Below are 20,621 nucleotides of genomic sequence, written 5' to 3'. Positions count from 1 at the left end.
AAATAAAGAATTAGATACCATATTATATTTGTAGAAATGATTGAGCACGTGAGAGATATCGCGCTATGATTACGGAGAAAAAATATTACAATTATATTATTACTTATTATTACACAAAATGAATATACAACATAGTAATTTGCTAATTATATCTTTTAATAATTACTGTAGACACACATTGACGAAAAAGGTTTTTTTTCTTGTTATTAATTATTAATTACCATAGACTTATAAGACAATGAAAAATGTGTTATAAAAAATACATTTGTTTGTTTTATATTACATTCTACCCATTTTCATCGAACAATTTACTATATTTTAATTGAAAATAGATGCGAATAACTGGAGCGCGCGCGGATGCGTATATATTATTATTACATACGCATATATATGTTTTATATAATTACGTGTTATATCTTTATTTTTCTATCGAATATAGTTACATTGTCTATCTCATTTACAGAATAATTGTTAAACTGAGACATTTATTTTTTTAAGAAAAAAGTCGTTCTATGATAATTATTATTAATATTAACCGTAAAAAATGTCATTTTTAATTATTGTATAGTCAATACTGCATCACATATATCTCACACAACACAGTATTAATCAGGATAATTTACTATTTATTTCATTGTTTTTGATTATTAACGTTGCATTTTAATAAAATTGTACTGTTTTTTATTTCCAAGAGAATTATTAATTAATATAAAATAATACTAACTTTTTAAATTAATTTTTTTTATAAAATATTTCAAAACATTTTTAATAAAAATGAAATACATTTTAATTTTATATATGTAATATATATGAAAGATAAATATAATATATATATACATATATATTATGTATATTATGTATGATATTATCAAGGTACATCTTCATATTTTGTGCGCGATATTTTAAATTATTACAATTTTTTAAATCTGTTTTTATAATTATTTTTAAAATTTTTATATATACATTTAGTTGTTTTTAATTATAAATCTGTTGATATATTCAAATATCATCCACTTTGAAGAATATCAAAAGTAGAAAAAATATTGATAATAACATTTGCAACATGTACTTTTTTACTATATTATTTAAAATCATATATATATATATATGTATATAAATATATATATATATATATATATATATATATATATATATAATGCATTGTATATATTAATAAGTAATATACATTCACAAATGACTAAAAAACCTCTATTAATCTTTCAGATCTAATATTATCGATGATAAATGTAAATATATTGATGATTAAGTGATATATACATGATAAAAATCTTTAATTTATAATATTCTACAAACGAAAAAAATAATTTGGGTAATGTCATTTTATTTGTCCAAGGCAATGATTATATAACCTCCCTTTACGATCAAAATTGCATGAAAAGTTACATGCATATTGTCCTGTTATGTGTAATTTTTTGTGTTTTTTATAATAAATATCAGATAAATATATATAATATAGATCTAAATCAAGTACTGAAGACAGTTGTGAAAGACGAAAGTAGATAATCGAAAAATAGAATTTCTTTGATAAAAGTGACGTATGCGTTTGTAATTTATCGGACATACGATTGGCTATCGGATAGAGAATTTCTAGAGTCTTGAATTTTTTTCCAATGTCAGCCAATCAAATCATTAACTTGTACATACTGATTGGTTGATGACTCTGAATACATTTTACTTGGGCTGCGGTCGAGAAGACGCTAGAAATGCTTCGAAGCATTACATTAACCAATCAAAGTAAAGAAATTTTTGCTCTTTTTGTCCTGATTGGTCAAGCAAATGCTTCGAAGCATTTCTAGCATCTTCCTAACCACAGCCTTTATTTCACAAAAGTTTCGAAGTAAAAGGAGCAAAGTTTTTTTATCTTGATGTACCGTCAAATGCATATCCTTTATCAAAAGAAATTCTGAATGAAATGTTTGAGATGAACCAGGTAATGTCACGATTCAGATAATATTATAGTATTATTTAACAAAATATATTTCGGCCATTTTATTAAAATCTCAAAGTGCTTATGCATAGGGCCTATCCCTATATAGATTTGTATAGTCGCATAAACGTATGCATAAGGAAATTAATTAGTTCATTTCCTTATACATTCTTATGGGCCAATCAATTTCCTTACGCATATGTTTATACGACGATGGAAATCCGGATAGGCTCATATTCAAGTAATTTCATGTATAACAGCCTTTAGCGCGCAGAGGCAATCATGATTTCACTATAAATTATCGAAACTCTCCCAGTAACTATCATTGAGCGCTGTTGAGCGCCTAACGTCAGAACGTAGGTCGTAGAGTTATACACGCGACGTCGCGATCGCGATTATACATTCCCTCTCCCTTCTCCAGTCTACCTGAATCTGTCGTAGCGAGCGCTGCCGTTGCTGTGCGCCGCGACGCTGCGATCGAGCGAACGAATCCGACGAGAGCAGAGCTAGTCAGCTTGTCACCTAGCGAGAGCTGGGAGCCAGTCGTGGGGTCAGTTAGTAGATATATTATGTCAAAGCGAGACGCGGCGGTCTATCGAGCGTGAGCGACCGCGTATTTTATCCATATATACTCTTATATACTCGCACGCGGGAGTGTCGTTCGGTTAACGACTTTTCGTACGACTTTCGCAAGTGCAATCAGCCGGATGCAAACGTTTGAAACGCGCGTTCGCCGTGGCCGTCACCGGCCGTTGAACATCTCACTCATGGCTAAACACGTCCCATAGGCTGCCAGTAATATCCTGGATGCGAATGTGTGTTCTTCGCGGTATCGTCCTCGCCGCGTCCCTTTTCCCGAAAACGTCGCTATGCTGACGCTGCAACATCAATTGTGAGTACCCATTTGAAATATGTAAGCATCTTACCGATATGCATATATACATACATATATATATATATATATATATATATATATATATATATATACTTTCTGTCGCGTGTGCAATTGCACGCATTTAGTAACCAAGATATCTTCTTTCCTTTTTTTTTGGAGTAAGATATTACAGCTCTATTACAGCTGATTAACACATGCTTACTTTGCATGCCTGCTTCGATTTTTTTTTTTTTTTATTTTATTATTCAATTAATATATGCGATATATTTGTACATCGACTGATCAGCTGTTGAAATATTGATTTACATTTATTACGCGAATTAATTATTGAGACTTGTAAATGTTGGAAATGCGAATTATCGTTAAAATCGTTTTTAAATTTCTCTAAAAACTTTGTAAAATTTTAGCGAAACAATGTATTGTTATAATTATGTTTGTGTAGAAAAATGGAAACGAAGATATATTGCAAAAAATATGACACTTTAATAAAGTTAAATTTAATTAATGTTAAATCAATCTTTAGTATTTGATTTTTATCTCTAATTTCTATTTGATTGGACAGAATGATTTTGAAGTGGCGTATATATTTTTGTCAAACATAAATTGCTATTAATGGCTTTTTATTTAAATTTAATACATCAGTAAAATATAACATATCGATCATTATACAATTCAATTTCAATATTTACAATTTCATATATGTACATTTTTTTCATGTATAATAACATTCATGTGTAATAAAAAATATGCATGAATTATACAAAATTCCTGAATACGAAAAAGAAATGTCTTATTCCTAAGGCATAACTGTAATTATTTTAAGTACTCATTTTTTTTCTCTCAAAAGAATTTTAATATATGCATGTTCTTATATCATTATATTTTTTAATATTGTATTACAATTTATTCTGATTCTAGATTTTTATTTTTTTTAAGGATTTACTTTTTGTTTTATCTGTCGTTAAACTAAGTTTTTCTAGTCACTAAAAATATATTATTATTACTCTTTTTATATCTTGAAATTATCTCGCAACTCTCTCAAATAAAATAAACTAATAATCTCTCAAACAATTTCTATTTTATCATTTCGATTAGCTTTGAATCTAGTTCTATGAATATTATTAATTGTGGAATGCCGATATGAAGCATCGTCTATCAATTAAATGCGATAAAGACGCGTTTGCAAATCGATTTTATGACGCGAGAATAAACGTTGATGATCGCACCCGCACGATGTACATTCGAATTCATTGATTCAAACGCGTTCTTGTTTCGTGTGTGTCTCGATTAAATATTCATATTACTTCGGTAGGCTCGAGTTAATTGAACTATTGAATGCTGTCTTGTCCTCATCTCGCTTCGTCGTCATCGTCGCCGCAGCGAAGATCGGTCAATTTCTCGATAAAGTCCACACGGATGTCTATATCCGTGTGCGATAAGCTTACTCGACCTATCGATTTTCATATTTTATTATAGGTCACAAATATTCACTCAACGTTAAGTGACACTTTACCGATTCTCTACTTTTTTTTCTAGGCACACACAAATAAAAAAAGAGAGAGAGAGAAAGAGGGATTTTTCGAATTTTTTCAACATTGATTGAAACAAAAATATCGAGGAAATAAATAAATAAAGTAATATTGGATAAGAAATATTATTTTTAGTAATTATGGGTATATATTATTTTTTTCCACTTAATTATTTTTCGTGAAATTTTAATAAAAGATTAAACGCTAAACAAGATCAGATTTCTTGCGAATCGATCGATCCATTCACAATTAATTTATAAGCAATAACTTGATTTAAAATCTAGAATTTCACTTTAATCAATACTGTCGCGTGTTGCACATGGCAGAAATTTCTTTCGATTACTATCGCGCACTCGGCGAGTTCTGTCGTTACTTTTTGAAATGGATATCGAAAAGAAAACATTCATTCTGATTTAGATGCTTTCGCGTACTTTAATAAAACATATCTAAAATCCGTTAAATCTCTTTCGTTCTTTTCGACCTTTAGGTTATCTTTTATTTCAAATTTTTTTTGTACAGTTTATCAGTGAACACGATAATCACGCTGCATCGTAATACATTTCCCTTTCATCGCTTTCTTTAATATCAGTTTTCATTAAAATGTATATTATCTTTAACATTTAATTTAGTTAATTATGACTTAGAGCTGCTTGATTATGATCGAAAAGGGTCACACGGATAACAAGGAATGTAACTTGTAGTTTTGAAAGAAATTTTCGAAAGTAATTTTCGAAAGCTAGTTTTCTGAAATTAATTATGATTTCTGTCCCTAATTCTTCTTTAAACTTTAGAATGTTTGGCCCAAATGTTTGCTTTAATATTTTCAGGATTGGATTTTATTAGTCAATTCTAATAATTAGTAGAATCAATATTACAGTTAATTCGAGCAAATTTTTTTTTACATTTTCTAATATCGATAAGATTTAATCGGAAACAATTAAAATTAATTACACATCGATTAAAATATGATCTCGCGATTTTTAGAATACATAATTTTGCATTTTGCTCTTTACGATGTCGCTACAACAATTTCTCAGAATTAGAGAGATTCATTTTAATTCAAATTAACTGTACCAAATCAAATGTCGATAATTTTAAACCTAATCAAAATAAATAAACTTTTGTTTTGAAGCTATTGATTAATTATTCGTGGAACTTTCATTATCTGTCACAAGAAATTGAATTATCGCGCGTGATAATGTAAAATACTCGCCCTGTACTTCGATCTCCATAAAGATGACTTCACCCTTTATCAAGAGAAAGAGAACCTTGGCATTAGCCTCTAATCGAGCGCAAAATGTGCTCGCCGCGCATTATATTCTCTGCCATCTTACTTTATTATATCTCGTGGATAGATAGAATTACACACACATGTGAGAACATGTGATGAAAACCGCTAGCTCTTAAACAACAAGGTGCATTCCCCACCTACGTGCATATTCGTCGTGTACGCGTGCTATTTACGGTATACCCATTATTATAACGCGTTCTGCATTACGGGGGGCATTAAAAATTCTTCATAACATAGAACCACGTTATTTGTACGTTTATATATATATATATATATATATATATATATATATATATATACACACGGCACGCGCCGGAAGCGCACCGCTGATGGTCACGTAAGATTTCGAGAATGACCGACTTTTATGCTAACGCTCCTCCGGAGAGTTTGCAATAGTATCGACACGATCACGTATATACATATACAATTGCAACATGAAAATTATGATTTCCTTCCGGTTTCGAAAGCTCTATCATATTTCGATACCTTCGACTTGACGTAACCCGGCATTATACCTCATAGCTAACGCATTGATAAGAAGCAGTCGGTTATTAAAATGCAAGTTTATTCTGTGAGTTAAAATAAAAGCGAAGCTATATTATTCATAGACTCTTTTTTTTTTAATTCTTAATCAATATCTATCAGAAAAATTGCTATAGAACAAAGATTATATTTTCTTGTTAAAGATAATACTAATCTAGTTTCTACTGATAAACTCTTTAATCAGATTTATTATTATGTGGAAATATATAAAAAGCGCTCATCGAAGCTCAATTTATGTGCAATAAGTTGATACTGTAATTTAATCACCGTTAGTCTAGTTCTTCGAGCATCGATATTTACATTTGAAAAATATTTAAAAAAAATAACGTTTAATGCTAATCCGGGACGTGAAGGGGAGAAACATCTGCTGGTTTTTCTAGCGATATGCTTCGATAACACCGTTGCTCGCATTTAAATTATAACTGCAGATGCTGCTGTGTATATATCCGCGTATATTACACCCATTTAAAAATAATCTAAACCTCCATCAGGCATTCGCTTGTGAATGTTTCGCGCTACCGATACCACTTCCGCATCCGGTACTTATAGAATTGCTATCGGAGCATCGACGTCGAAAAATATGCGAAATTTGAATTTCGTTAGCTCGTTGCCATTAAAATTGTTATTTCGAGATACCCGAACTCCAGATCTTGACTAGGACGCTATTTGCGCTTGTAATCGCTTTATTGAAACAAGCTCTGGGAGATAAGGCCGTGACATTTTCCGTACCGGTTTTCCACAGCGACGGCCTTTTGTAAGCCACGCGAGCGTTTCAAAACACGGGAGATACGGCTGGTTGTGTTCCCCGGTATACTTTGTGGTATGAAAACATTTCGAGGATGAAACGACTGGAGAGGAATGACGGAGCAGCAGCTTCGAAACTCGCGTAACGACGTCATGTGTCATCGTTGTCCGTAAAAAACAATAGAGTTACCAGAGTAAACGAGATCTCACAAACGCACGAATGTTGCGACGACGAATGCTGATAATTATTATCGTAATATATTAGAAAATAAGGAGAGAGAATCGCGTTTCAATTTAATGCTTAAATTACGTATTTAAGCTTATTATTCAAATGTATCTTTTTTTTCATTTATAACAAAAATTCTAAACAATTACTTAGACAGTTCTAAATGATCTTGTTTCGAACCACATATCTAGGTTTTGTCTACGCTAGTTTCGCTCCCTATAGAGTGGCTTCGTCTATTGTTCTTCGGGAATGCATGAGGCTGAATTCAATGTCAAAAGCGAGATGAAAATAGCGCGCCGAAGAGTGGTCAGAGAAAGTGGTGTGTATCGATCCGCGGTATTGCTGCAGAATTGTATGCAAACAGCAACATAATATCTTTTCTAATTTAACGAATAAACAGAGAAAAAGTTAGTATTGAAATATTAGAAGTAGTTAGAAGCGTCCATTTAGGAGTGAAACTTTTTTTGTTCCATATGTAGCAATATTTTTGACAGTTAAAAACAATAATAATACAAGTTTATATGGTTCTTTCATTTCGACATTTTAGATAATTAAACTACATATAATCAGTATAAAATACTACGCTATTAACGCTAACATTATTTAATTTACAAATTTTAGTTTCAAGTTCTCCATAGAGTCTCGTTCTTTACTCGTTATTTTCTTAGACGCGAAATAATTTTTTAATATCCTGTAATTTCATTAATCTTTTGTTAGTGATACAATTAAAAAAATAATGAGAGCGAGGTGACGCAAGGGTCCTATGCACTTTTACATAATGAAATGCAAAAAAACATTATGCGACATATGTCGTAAAATTAAAAGTATAAAAACATAAGGTTGCACCGACGTCATTATATATAGTATGACGTATAAAAGATATCTTTAACCTTCCGTTTACGTGCCTCGTGAAGGTTAGTAGGGTACGCTCAAAGGCTGTTCGGGGTGTGAATATACCCCTTGTGTATGGAGGATTAATTAAACCATGGTTAATTAAACTTTTTCTCGCGTGATAAAATTTTTAATCTGTAAATTCACGAGGAAAGATCGTATTTTTTTATGAACTTTACAACAGCGATTAATTAATAGAGATATAATTCTGAAAACTTTTGCAAATTCATTGTAAAAGCTAGATATTTTATGTAAACACTCGCGTTTGCAAGATCTTGGCTTGTTCTAGGATCGTTTTTTTTTTTCAGGCAACGATATAAAAAATGAGTTTTAATTTTATTCCAGATTCATTTTGCTAAATCCCACTCTATCCTGTTGGTTTAAACATTTCAAGTACATTGCGAGATAAAACCGGAAAGATAACTATATCAATAGAGAATGAACACTGTTGTGGAACTGTATAAGCTGACAAAGTTGCTGGTACGCGGTCGGTCGGCTCGATATTGGCCCAGACAAAACCGGAAATCTGTGACAGAAGGATCGATATATTTTACGTCACACATATGTTTCCTTGAGTGAACGTGAAGGTCATTACAAATATCCACGTGTTACCTCGATGGCATTCTATTCAGGCGCGCGACGCACATGTTGCATTTGTGTTTCCAGAGAACCGTCCTTTCTCATTCAATAAACTGATAAGTTCCGCCGTATATGTGACGTTTCATTTAAATGCCATTGTTACCGAAAGAAAGAAGAACGAAAGAAAAATATCTTTCTCATGATAATTATTTTCAATTTTTTTTCTCGCGTTAATGAATGCAGCGTTGTAATAGTGAGCGGAAAGTCTTGAGACCCGGAAGGAAAATGCGGTTTCTTTCGAAAAATACATTGTTACGTTGTCTCGCTTTTCTTTTCGTAAAGTAATAATTTGTGTAATTCGTTTGCGGAATACGATGGAATAACAAACAATTACTAACATTTAACCGCGTAACCGTACACGTTATTCGTACACGGTCAACCATTGGTTGCTCGCAGAAATTACGCGGAACTAGACGATGAACGCATCCTGCTCCCCTGCTGATTGTCAGATATGTTAGACTAGCGTTTTATTACGTGTGGCAAATAATCAGAAAGTTACAAGCGGAAGCGGCGCGCGATTTGTTTCACGAAAGGCTCCGCGTAAAGTGGGCAGAGATTCACCGCGCTCTTTAAAATGTCATTAATGTTATTTGTCGAAAGTACAGTTTTTGTCGCAATTATTTTGCTGTATATAATGCTACATCCCATAATTTTAACCGCAAAAATTGCAAATATCGCGAAATGTGTACGAACTTAAGAAAAAAATACATTGTTACATTATATAAAAAATTTATAACATATCATGTATGCGTTGAATTATATAAATTCAATATTTAGAATACAATGAATTTTTTATAGCAAATATTATTTAGCAGGACTACAACTGTAATAATTTACGATTCTCTCTCTTAAAGAGGACAGTATTATTTTTTTTACTGCCAGAGAATCATATGTAGGAGAAGGTTACATACTAGGATAAAAATATGTAACATGCTGCGATATCATCCACACTTTCTTTAAATTCTATTACAATATTCAATAAGACTTGTCAGTACAAGCAAGTTTACGTGAAAACGCAAACAAGAGAACGGCAGCGAATTGATTCCACCAGAGAGTCGGAAATCCTTTTGCGCCGTTCAAGGATAAAGCTGACATTTCAATCGCCTTGTCCTGGATTCGAATAGCATACCCCCAGTGGCTGGTCCTCGCCCTCCAATAATGAAACTAATCCGAGTGATATTCGGACCCTTCTCTCTCTTTTTCTCTCTTCCGTTACCCGCTGGTCTAAGACCACCGACTGCGCGGCAGTAATTGGCTAATTAAGTCACCCTCACGCTCGTCTACCCTCGCCGTCCAATGTCCTGATAATTTAGTCACGGGCTCCGGTCTTTTCCTCTAACACACAACACAATGTAGGTCAATTGCTGTGCGCGTACCATAAACTGTTGACTAGGCGGATTCATTCGACACATCCGTCGATGGTTTACAGGCAGATATACGATCGCTGGCCGCTGCTGGGCTTGACGTTTTTTGCGACTGTTACGCGTTTAACGCGTTCGGAACACATTCTGTGTGTCTCGAACCAACAGAGCCATCTTTCATCTACAGGTTCTTTGATTTATTTAGAATCGATTTTTCCACGAAAGACCCAACGGCATTCTTCAAATGACTGGAAAAAATTCAAAGGTTTTTCAGGGATTAAGAGATACAAAAGATATTCCAGAAATGCAAAAACAACCTTATTCTTTGTTAAATTTCCAGTGGATTTGTACAGAGTTTAATTTGAGAATTAGCTGCATAAGAAAAAAACAATTTTAAATTGCTTATTAAAAAAACGGTAGATGTACAATAGAACTCGCTTAGTTTATGAAACATCCTGTTATTTATAGATGGCATTTACATTTCTTTTAAACGGTAAACAACAACTTGCAGAAAGCGAAGGCATTTATTTTCCGCAAATCTTAATCCTTTATAGATATGTGGGTTAATAATTTTCCATACATTCCTATTATTGTAGCCCACAAGTCCATATATAACACTCTTTACAGTACAAATATAAAACAGATCATTTTTTTATATTTCTTTCATATTATGATCTATAAAAGTATAAGTTAATTTCACTTTAATGCATATACATGATTATACTGATTTAATATATCGGAAATATAATACAAAGAGAAGAAATTTGATTTGCAAAATAATATATAAATCTTGCTAATGATAAATATATCTGATTGTTCTCACGGTCTGGTTCCCATAAACACAGTAATTAAAAATTAATTATTTTTAAATGTGGTTTAAGTGATCTTATATTTTTTTTTTTTGAAACGAAATTGGAAAAGAAGATGAAATAAGTTTTATATCTTCTAAAAATAATCGGTTAGAGAAGATTTTTTTACGTTTGTTAATTATTTTTTTAAACAGGATGGTACTACCATGATTTATCGCTTATTGTTACGGCTTCGTGGGCAGCTTCCGTTCTCTGCGGACGATCTCTAGTCTAGCAGACTATGCAAACAATAATCGACGGAGACAAGTGTGCACCCGCAAGTGTTGTGCGTAGGCGGTACTGAGCGTATGATAACGCACATGTCTGTGACGTCTACAAAACAGAATATTCCTTTTGCCATCGTGAATTCAACGCGTGAACATTTGAACGAAGAACTTAGTCGGAAACATGAAATCCCTACTGTGGGATTAATATTGGAAGGACTTTTATCTTTCCAAGCGCGCGCGTGGGATGTTTCGAAGTTTTATCACGTCCGTCACATTCGTCTGTAATAATGCGATCAGTGCGCTCATTGATGTGTTATTGTGATTTCATCCAATTCCCGACATGCGATACAATGTCGATATAGTTTTTTTTTTCTTTTTCTTTGGAGCAATGTAATGATTTACGCGTTTGTGATTGAAATTTAATACGATCTTGGTACGTGTAGGTACTCCAATTTATCGGGTATCATTGAAAAATAACATTAAAATGAAATTCCGCACCTGAAATTCGAGAAAGTAACTTTTCTGCCAATAAAAAAATCAAGGAAGTTTTTTTTTAAAATTTCGTTCACTGAATGCTACCTTCGAATTGAAAAATGTAACTTCAACGCGTCGTATTTTATTCGCCGATTCGACGAAAAATAATAATTAATACAAATCGACGACAGCTGATATCGGTTTACTCCGCGCGCGTGTGCCAGCTTTGCAAATGCTTACACGCGCGTCGCAATCGCCGATGCATGTCCTGGCGGTGTCCGATGCAGTTAGGACATCTCACGCTTACGCGCACGCTTTTGTATGTGCACGCACGGGTGGATACCGTTCGGCGAATGCATCACATCGGAGACAGACACATACATACTTGCAGCGATATTATCGGCCGCCTTTACGTGTCGCACGAGTACACGACAGTTATACGTGTGCTCTCGGAGACGAAAAGGATTCCGCCGTCAAGCTTTTTGCTCGGTCAAGTCGAACAATCCCGCTGTTCCAGCAGCGAGAGGGTATACCATTCGCCAACCGAAACGTCAACATTTGGACCGCACGTGGAACCGCGCTCAAATTTCACTTCAATATCGATATCTTTGTCATTCGATATTAAAATTTTCTGTTGGAGCATTTGAAATTTTTGGGTTTGTTAGAGAAAGATTCTTTTAAAATTGTTAAACTATTCAATACATTCGCAAGATCTCAATCTTTTATGAAAAATTTAAGCTATTTTTACGTATTTTCAATAAATTAAAGAGTTAGTAAAAATTAAAATAGGATTAGATTGTAAAATCAAGGTTGATGAGTTTTAATAAAACTAAAATTTAAGTTTTTAAATTATATTAAATAAAAAATAATAAAATTGCGATTTTAATAAATTTCAGTAAAATTAAACTTTAAATTAAATTTAATTAAAATTAAAATTAATTAGTATATATGTTGATATTAATCGAATGAGGGCTGAACAAAGATGTCTTTCATTGTATGAGTTACAAATTTAAGTGGCATTGTTACGAAATCTATGAATACAAGTTATCGAACGAGTGACGATACGATCATGTAAATTGGTACAACTTTTGTTAGAATAGGATCTAGTAAGAGAACTACAGGTGTTCCTCCGATGTCGCATATATTTTATCCTTTTATAAAACAAAGAGACAGTCTCTGCATTACGAAATCGGTATTATGGTAATGGCAAAGTATCTGGTTTCGCGGTAATGTATCGAATACTAATTTGATAAATATTAATCTAATGTTTCATACTTTTAATTCTATTTGCTATGAAATTTCTGAACATTCTTTAAAACAATGGTCTTCATATTATAACTATCATATTATAATATATATAAAATGCATTTGTTGGCAAATTTATACATTTTTCACACATATACACAAATTGTAATAATAATATATATTAATAAATGTACATATATAAATTTATATTTAATATATTTCTCAAAACAGATTTATATTTCAGATATATTATATTATTATATAATGTTATTATATAAATATATAAAATTAATTTTTAATAACGTATACATATAACAAATAATTAGGTAAAATTATCTGTTTTTTTCGCTTATCTCTTCTCTGATTATTTGATCTCTTTTAGGGAACAGACAATAGCTCGAAAATGGGGTTGAAACGACGGCGTAACAAATTGAGCGAGACGTCGATGAAGTAAATCAGCTTAGATTCCGTAAAGAAGATGATGACTACCATGGCCCGGTTGCCTTGCAAGCAATCGTCTTCGCCCTCGCAGCAACCGAGAGTAAACAATTTTGGAAACAGTCGGAATCCTTACTGGGACATGCAGCAAGCTAGACATCCTGCACCGCCGTATGTCAGAAATCATCATCGGCATACCGATCATACAGGTGAAAATCAAGCGAATGCATTGCGAATTGCATTACAAATCGATGCGTCAAGCACTGTTGATGTGTGTATTTGAAAAAGAAGCAATAAACTTATGCGCGTATTTCGAATCGTTTTAAAGTCTTATCAAGTTTTCAAAAAAATTTCTATTTTATAGATTTACTAGTGAATAAAAATGACTAGGGGATCGATATTGACTCAGTGTCCCCACAAAAAGTATTAAATTTTTATCCGGTGCAACGAACTCAAAATTTTAAATTTGTGAGATATAAAAGTTTATAATTATTTGTTTTTTTAGTTTTGCAAGTTAGGAGGAAGGCAGCTCGATAGAAGTACGATTCATAATGCGTGCATAAATTTTTTTTTTCTTATAGTTATCAGTATATTCCAATAAAAAATTGCCCGTTCCATTTTTGGCTTTTGCGACAATTCGGCTTATCTTCGTCATTAATGTCCCATTGTGCGAGACCGTGTCACGTTCGATTAAGGACGAGCGCCGATAGTCCGATAGCCTCGTTTCGACAATTTATAGCGAATATAATGCCGCGACTCAATTCAACATTGCGTCATCACACATAGACATATATGTATTCCGCAATTATGACCTACAATTTGAGAATGAAAAAAATATACATTAATTTTCTCTAATCACAATATAAGGTCATTTAACACAAAAAGAAAAATAAATATATTTTGTGCATTCCTATAAAAATGCTTGCAAGAGAAAAAGCATCTTACAAAAGAAAAAAAAATAAAACTATGTTATCATCCGTCTCATAAATCGTATCATTACAAGTTTATTGCATTTGAAATTATTGAATATATTATATATCGATAAATGAATACACAAAGATGAATACACGGCTATTCTTATTTACACAGGATTACGCTTATAAATTTATTTAAATTCTTAAATTAGGATTCTCTCTTAATATATTGAAGCTTTTCCACATCATGTGTGAATCAGTTAAAAAGACTCAGTTGTTCCACATCAACGAACATCAAACGATGGAAAGTCCATTACTTTTTACGTTCTCCCGTCGATTTCGCCATATGTACATCATTATAATATATACATATGTAGCCTTGACGTTGCGCTTTTGCCGTCCGGAGACTCTTTTTATCATCGCTATGCGTCCCTGCTATTATCGCAGTTGGCGGTTGTCTTCTCGAAGAGAGATGTGTGTCGGGGGATTTTATCTGCCGGCATTCTCTATGAGGACATGTGCGTGTCGGTGGCGGGCACATGTCGTCAATCAGTGGCAGCGTGAACAGAACGAATGTTCTGCGAGAGCCCGCGCACGAAAACAGAAGGAGAACGCGCAGATGCTGCCGTTCATCCGTTAACACTTGCCCTCTGCCTCTTAACCAAGCGTCCGCGATATACATACGCGCACATGTGTTGTCACACGATGACGCGATCGGTCGATGATGCCACAAGAATAGAGACCGGGACGTGACACGAAATGAAAAGGAAAATATATCTCTTTTTCATCGATTCAGAATTTCTTATAAGTATTCACTTCCTGCGGTATTGACGAAATCGATTTATAATAGAATGAAAAGAAATTATCAAATTGTGGCAAAAATAGTGATCATGAAATACGCATTATTAATTAAATTTATTTGAAATTTCTTATTTCAAATAAAAAATACTTTATTTCGAAATTCTTTAAAAGTATGAGCAAATCTACAAATTGACTATTCGCGAAAGATTAACGATTTATATATTTATAAAATATTTTTCTAATTTCTTAAATTTGTTGCTTGTTAATAAAATTGATTAATAACAATTTTTTTTAAATATGGAAACTGCTTCGTGAGTTTCTAGATGTCGGAATATCCGGTTGCGAACTTACATGAAATGAAATTGACTAAATTGCCAATTACTTAAAGTAAGATTATACGAAGGCGCTCTAATTGGCAACAAGATTCTATTTCGTATGCAACTCCGTTCGTGTACATTTCACATTAGCATTTTACTTCATTTTTTAATGAAGACATTGAATTGAATATTAAACAATATATTTATGAATTTCTATAGACAATTGTCTTTTAAAACTTTCTCGGTATTTTCTCTTTTTTATAAATATAAGAATAAATAGAGATAAAATGAAAAATTTTAGAACAAAAAATTTCTTATTGAAGTTTTTGTTGAAATAAATTTCAAATAAATCAAAAATGTTCATAATGAAATCTGACATTTTCGGGATATTTGATAATCTTAACATAAATATCGGAAATCTTTGTTGGAAGTTACATAAGATGGTGATCGCTTTCATAAATTTAGCAGCTAGATAAGAACTGTCTGCACATAGTTTAACTTGACTATCTGGCCAGAAAATGATATTTCTTTCCTCTTTAGGAAGCAGATTAGTTACACTGGAGTGTGTCCTTTATGTAATCTTTTAACGTTTTTTTCTTCTCCATATGTGCTGCAGGAAAACGGAAGAGTGCCGTGGAACTGCTGCAAGAGACGAAAGCCTTTTATGTGAAGAGCGAGACTGTACTGGATCGGAAGCAGGAACTGAAAAACAGCGGCCACCTACAGGTTTCGCAGCTGAGCGCTCCCGGTGCACCACCTCCCAGATTATTGCGAAAATGTACCGGCAATTCGTCCGCCTGTCCGATGCAGCCGACGTCGCCGTCGCAGTTACAGCCAACCCCCATGACGCCGCCCTGTTGCTGGGCTTCGTGTCACGAACAAGACAGACGTAAGTCACCAAAGAGATCCGTAAGCTTAAGGGACACACAAGTGTGATCCCGCAACATGTTGTCAATAATCCAGTCAAGAAGAGGCTATATGTTGAAATTTATTGCCTTACGAGAAACTGAAATTACACTTGACATATTTTATACGTATATTATTACCTATATATATTGTAAATTTTATACACATATATAATATAAGAAAATAAACCGATCAATTCCACTTATTATAAATTCCTTAATTTTCGTGTCAAAACATATGATTATACAGTGTTTTAGTAGTAAGAAATTTATTAAAAGTGAAGTTGATCGATTTCTGAAAGACTCATAAATAAATATTTTATTACTTATTATGTATATACGTGCTTTTTATAATATAGCACAAATCGTCATAAAAGATTGTTATTTTGCATAGTAGACGGAATTCTGAGTCCTCAACAAACACTGCCACCCGCGCTGCCACCGAAAAGTCCACGTTTAGTTCCAGTTCCCCAAAGACGGACGATTTCAGGACCCCCGAGCAGTACCGGAGGCGATCAATTGCAAACGAAGTTACGTCGTCTATTAAACACTGACAGCAAGGAAAACGTATTTTTTTCTGACAGTCCGCCGCAGAGTTCGACACAAAGCAACGGTGTGCCCACAACACGAGAAGAAAAATTTCGATATTCGCCTGGCAGTCTATCGCCTGGCTGTCGAGATGAGGATCGTATATTGGTGAGAAAAAGTTGCGAAAGCGATTTGTCTCGTATTATAATATATTTTCACTCATCTCTTACACAGTTATATCTATATTAAGTTTTGGAAAATATTTTAGTGTACGTTCTTTTTTGTTAAAAAAATTTATATATGCATTTTTATCGATAAATTTCTGATAATAAGATTATATTATTTGTTTTGTAGCATTGCGCGCCGCAGGATGTTCGCTTCAAGTTCGGCAGAAGCAACTCACACTCGCATACTTCCGGAAGATCCAGTCGCAAGTCAAACAGCTCTCCATCGGTGGAGAATACGATATGCCACAAGTCTTTGCCGGATCTCCACACAAGCACACGTCGTCGGGCATCACTCTCACCGCGTGCATCTACGAAATTATCAGCGAAGCCATCTGCCCATCATCAAGCTACAAACACGAGCAATTGTCCGGATTATGAAACTAGTTCGGATTATTCGGATCACAGTTTTAAACGTGATTCCGTTTGCTATCGCAGGTAGGTGATTTAGTCTGTGAATCCTTTTAGGACATATTATCGAAAACGAAGTAATTAATTAGCAAATTTCTCTCGATTTTTAGTTCCCGCCATATTAGACGATCTTTGGGATCTGGTGGTGGTGATGCGAGCAGTGTATTATCCTCAGGTGGACGAACGCAAAAATCATCTGGTTCTAGTAAATTAAGCCACGGCGCAACAGCCAGGGACTCTGGTGGTTCCTCTGGACACTGTACTCATCGTAGCGAACCAGCACCCAGGATACAGGTATAAATGAATATATATATATATATGTGTGTGTGTGTGTATGTGTGTGTGTGTGTGTGTGTGTGTGTGTGTGTGTGTGTGTGTGTGTGCGTGTGTGTGCGTGCGTGCGTGCGTGTGTGTGTGTGTGTGTGTGTGTGTGTGTGTGTGTGGTGTGTGTGTGTGCATATAACAAAACACAAAACTGTTTAGTTTTAATCATCGATCTCTTTCAGGATTGTTGGACTCATATACGCAGAGATAGTGGAGCATCCACGCAACATTCCACCGAGAAAGATCGATCGAGGAAAGGTAGTTACATTGGTGGTACACTGCCACCGGTTGTAAGACACTATAGCCCGGATTCTGAAAGTAGTAATAGTCAAACGGACTACAGTCCGACCTGTAATTCAAGGTATTTATATATCTTTAATTTTCATGTTTACATAATATATTTATAATAATAATTTAATAATAAATATAATGGAGAATTCATCAGCCATCTGAAGAAAATTGACACTATATGTATAATGTATATCATAATTTGATTTTCCGACACTATATTATCCGATGTTTACCATACATTAGATTTTCCGACGGTTGGAAGGAAGGTCGCGGTCGACCAATTCTAAGATCAAAATCGGATATCAGTGATCGATATTGGCGCCAGGATAACGGCCGTTCCAGCAAAGTATCATCCCGCCCTCCGCGATCGATAACTCAGCTTGAGAATTTCTTTGACCGTTTAGGACTGGATTCGGATAACTATCAGCGTATAACGGAACCCGATTCGAAATCTTCATCACCCATATTCTTCGACAGTGTCAGCTCTGTAGATTCGGCATTGGGTCTCTATTCCTGGGTCAGTAATAATCAGACAAACCAGAGTAATCAGTGGCAAAACAACTGCAGCATTGGTATGGGTAATGACGAATGCAATCAAAGGGTAAATGATCCGCCGAGTATTGTCGAACGAAACGCGCGTATTATCAAATGGCTTTGCCAGTGTCGTAAAGTGCAGTTAGGATACAGCTAAACAACGAGTTTTTCAACGTGGGTAAATCTTTCATTTCCAGTAACAATATATTCGAATCTCAACGATATAATGCGCTTTTGCCTTCTACAAATGATATATCAGATACTTCGCATTCATACATTTCTCGTAAATATGGAATTGATTAACGCTTTTTATTCTTTTTTTTATTATTTGTATAATTTAACGATTTTTGTTAATCCTGTATTAGCTGTTTGTAAAAGTACGATTATTGTTTTAATTTATTGTCCTTAATAATAGAAATGAATTTGTGCCATTTTACAATTAATTGTTATGGTTATATGTTGTGCCTTTCGTCAAACTGTGGTTATAAATTCAGGGTAAAGTTTTTGGAACATATTTACGTGATATGCGGGTTGTCGTACATTAATTTTTATATTAAAATCTGTATAGAAAAATTTTTGGTGATGTCTAATATTTTTGCGAAGGTACATTGAAAAATATTTGTTTATATATAATATATTTCTCGGAAAAAATCGTTATTAGGTTTTAACATTATTAATCTTGTAATTAGTCTATAGTATGTTATGCGAATATTTTTTCTATTTCGAGAGCAAAGCAATATTAGATTATTACAAAATATTAGTAATTGTGTATAAGAAAGAGAGAGAAGTTGGAATTTATTAAATTTTAATATAAAAAGATATAAATTTGACGACATATATATGTGCTGTATCTCATTTTTGATCTTGAAAATGATGATTTGGTTTACTAGAAAAAGTACTCAGATGAAAAATATTTACCTCGATTTTAGGAGAACGTACAGATCTAATTTCGTAAAAAAAAAAAGAAAAAATTAAAAAATGTTGCCTTTATATATATATATACTCTTGATAGTTTCTAAAAATCATATTTAAAATGAAACAGTTCAATTGATGTTAATATTTCATGAAATTTAGATAATCAATAAGTTATATAAATAACTTGATGTTAAACAATAGACAAAAGAATGATTCCAATTTTGTAGTTTAGTAGGAATTGATGTGATTTATATTAATATTGAATAAAATGAAAACTCATTTAACATTATTCTATTTTAATAATAATCTACAAAAGTTTGTGCTAGCTTCACTATACATTAAGCTTTACGCTCATCAATTTTTATTTTACTATTATGCACACAATGTAAATCGTACAAAAAAATATAATATCTATATATCTATATATATACATATATTTTTTAAATTTACTTGAAAAATCTGATAATATGCTATCTTTAGACTGAACTCTATAAGTTACAAAAACTACTATGAATTTTAATGCAAGCTGAATTTTGGTTTTGTTTTACCAATATTATTGGATAAAAATTTGTTATTGTACTTACAATGTAAATATATAATGTAGACTTTGTTGCATTGATTTGGTAAATTGTAAACTAATTAATTTAGCCATGTTTGATTATGATAATCAATCTTTTATATTTTGTATTTCGAAAATCACGCGTGTGTGCGTAACTATTATATTTTAATAATGAATTAATTTCTATATTTTTACCGGCAGAGAGTTGTACTTATAGCTCTTTAGTTATTTAATTTTAATTTCTTTTTTATAATAAATATTTAATCACACACAATTAATATGTGATGATAATGCACATTTTGTGTAATATTTTACACATGTGCATAGATTATTCTTCTGATTGAATATCAATGTATTAAAATATATAGAATTTAATATGTAACTATATTTTATGAATAAGAAAATTTGTCGGTTTGCATTGCCTGTTTTTTATTTTAAAAACATTTTACTTTTGTCATGTTATAATAAACAAAAAACTAATGATTTTTGCATAATCCACTTATAATTGTATAATTCTATCCTACAACATGGTAGTGTAGGAAATTTTGGATGTTTACAACAAGATGTTACATGATTTTATATATATATATATATATATA

The 20,621-nt window shown here is 32.8% G+C and overlaps 1 protein-coding gene and 1 long non-coding RNA gene across 4 annotated transcripts in view; one reads left to right on the top strand and one right to left on the bottom strand.

Annotated features, from left to right (window-relative positions):
- LOC126859472 (uncharacterized) overlaps positions 1–2,925 on the bottom strand; it is a 27,322-nt gene extending 24,397 nt beyond the window's left edge. The window contains exon 1 of the long non-coding RNA XR_007688820.1: positions 2,891–2,925. This is a non-coding gene — a long non-coding RNA (uncharacterized LOC126859472). The remainder of the gene's footprint in view (positions 1–2,890) is intronic.
- Positions 2,308–20,621, top strand: LOC126859359 (uncharacterized). 3 transcript variants are annotated; one of them, XM_050610592.1, is made up of 8 exons: positions 2,308–2,840; positions 13,244–13,508; positions 15,948–16,220; positions 16,634–16,932; positions 17,119–17,426; positions 17,510–17,693; positions 17,906–18,084; positions 18,258–20,621. In XM_050610592.1, the coding sequence occupies exons 2-8, from the start codon at positions 13,340–13,342 to the stop codon at positions 18,703–18,705; spliced, it is 1,860 nt and encodes a 619-aa protein (XP_050466549.1). In that variant the 5' UTR covers positions 2,308–2,840; positions 13,244–13,339; the 3' UTR covers positions 18,706–20,621. The 3 variants fall into 3 exon arrangements, with proteins under 3 accessions (XP_050466549.1, XP_050466539.1, XP_050466559.1); XM_050610582.1 differs by having other exon boundaries at positions 2,309–2,840; positions 16,631–16,932; XM_050610602.1 differs by lacking the exon at positions 13,244–13,508 and having other exon boundaries at positions 2,309–2,840; positions 16,631–16,932.

This window comes from Cataglyphis hispanica, chromosome 1, assembly GCF_021464435.1.
Source record: "Cataglyphis hispanica isolate Lineage 1 chromosome 1, ULB_Chis1_1.0, whole genome shotgun sequence".
Taxonomy (NCBI): Eukaryota; Metazoa; Arthropoda; class Insecta; order Hymenoptera; family Formicidae; genus Cataglyphis; species Cataglyphis hispanica.
This window is presented reverse-complemented; position numbering and strand designations above follow the sequence as displayed.

Bases quoted from the DNA above. Each gene is read 5' to 3' on its own strand.
- LOC126859359 (XM_050610582.1), top strand. From the start codon at position 13,340: ATGATGACTACCATGGCCCGGTTGCCTTGCAAGCAATCGTCTTCGCCC. The intron at 13,509-15,947 runs GTGAAAATCAAG...TATGTGCTGCAG, and splicing joins TCGGCATACCGATCATACAG to GAAAACGGAAGAGTGCCGTG. The intron at 17,694-17,905 runs GTATAAATGAAT...GATCTCTTTCAG, and splicing joins AACCAGCACCCAGGATACAG to GATTGTTGGACTCATATACG.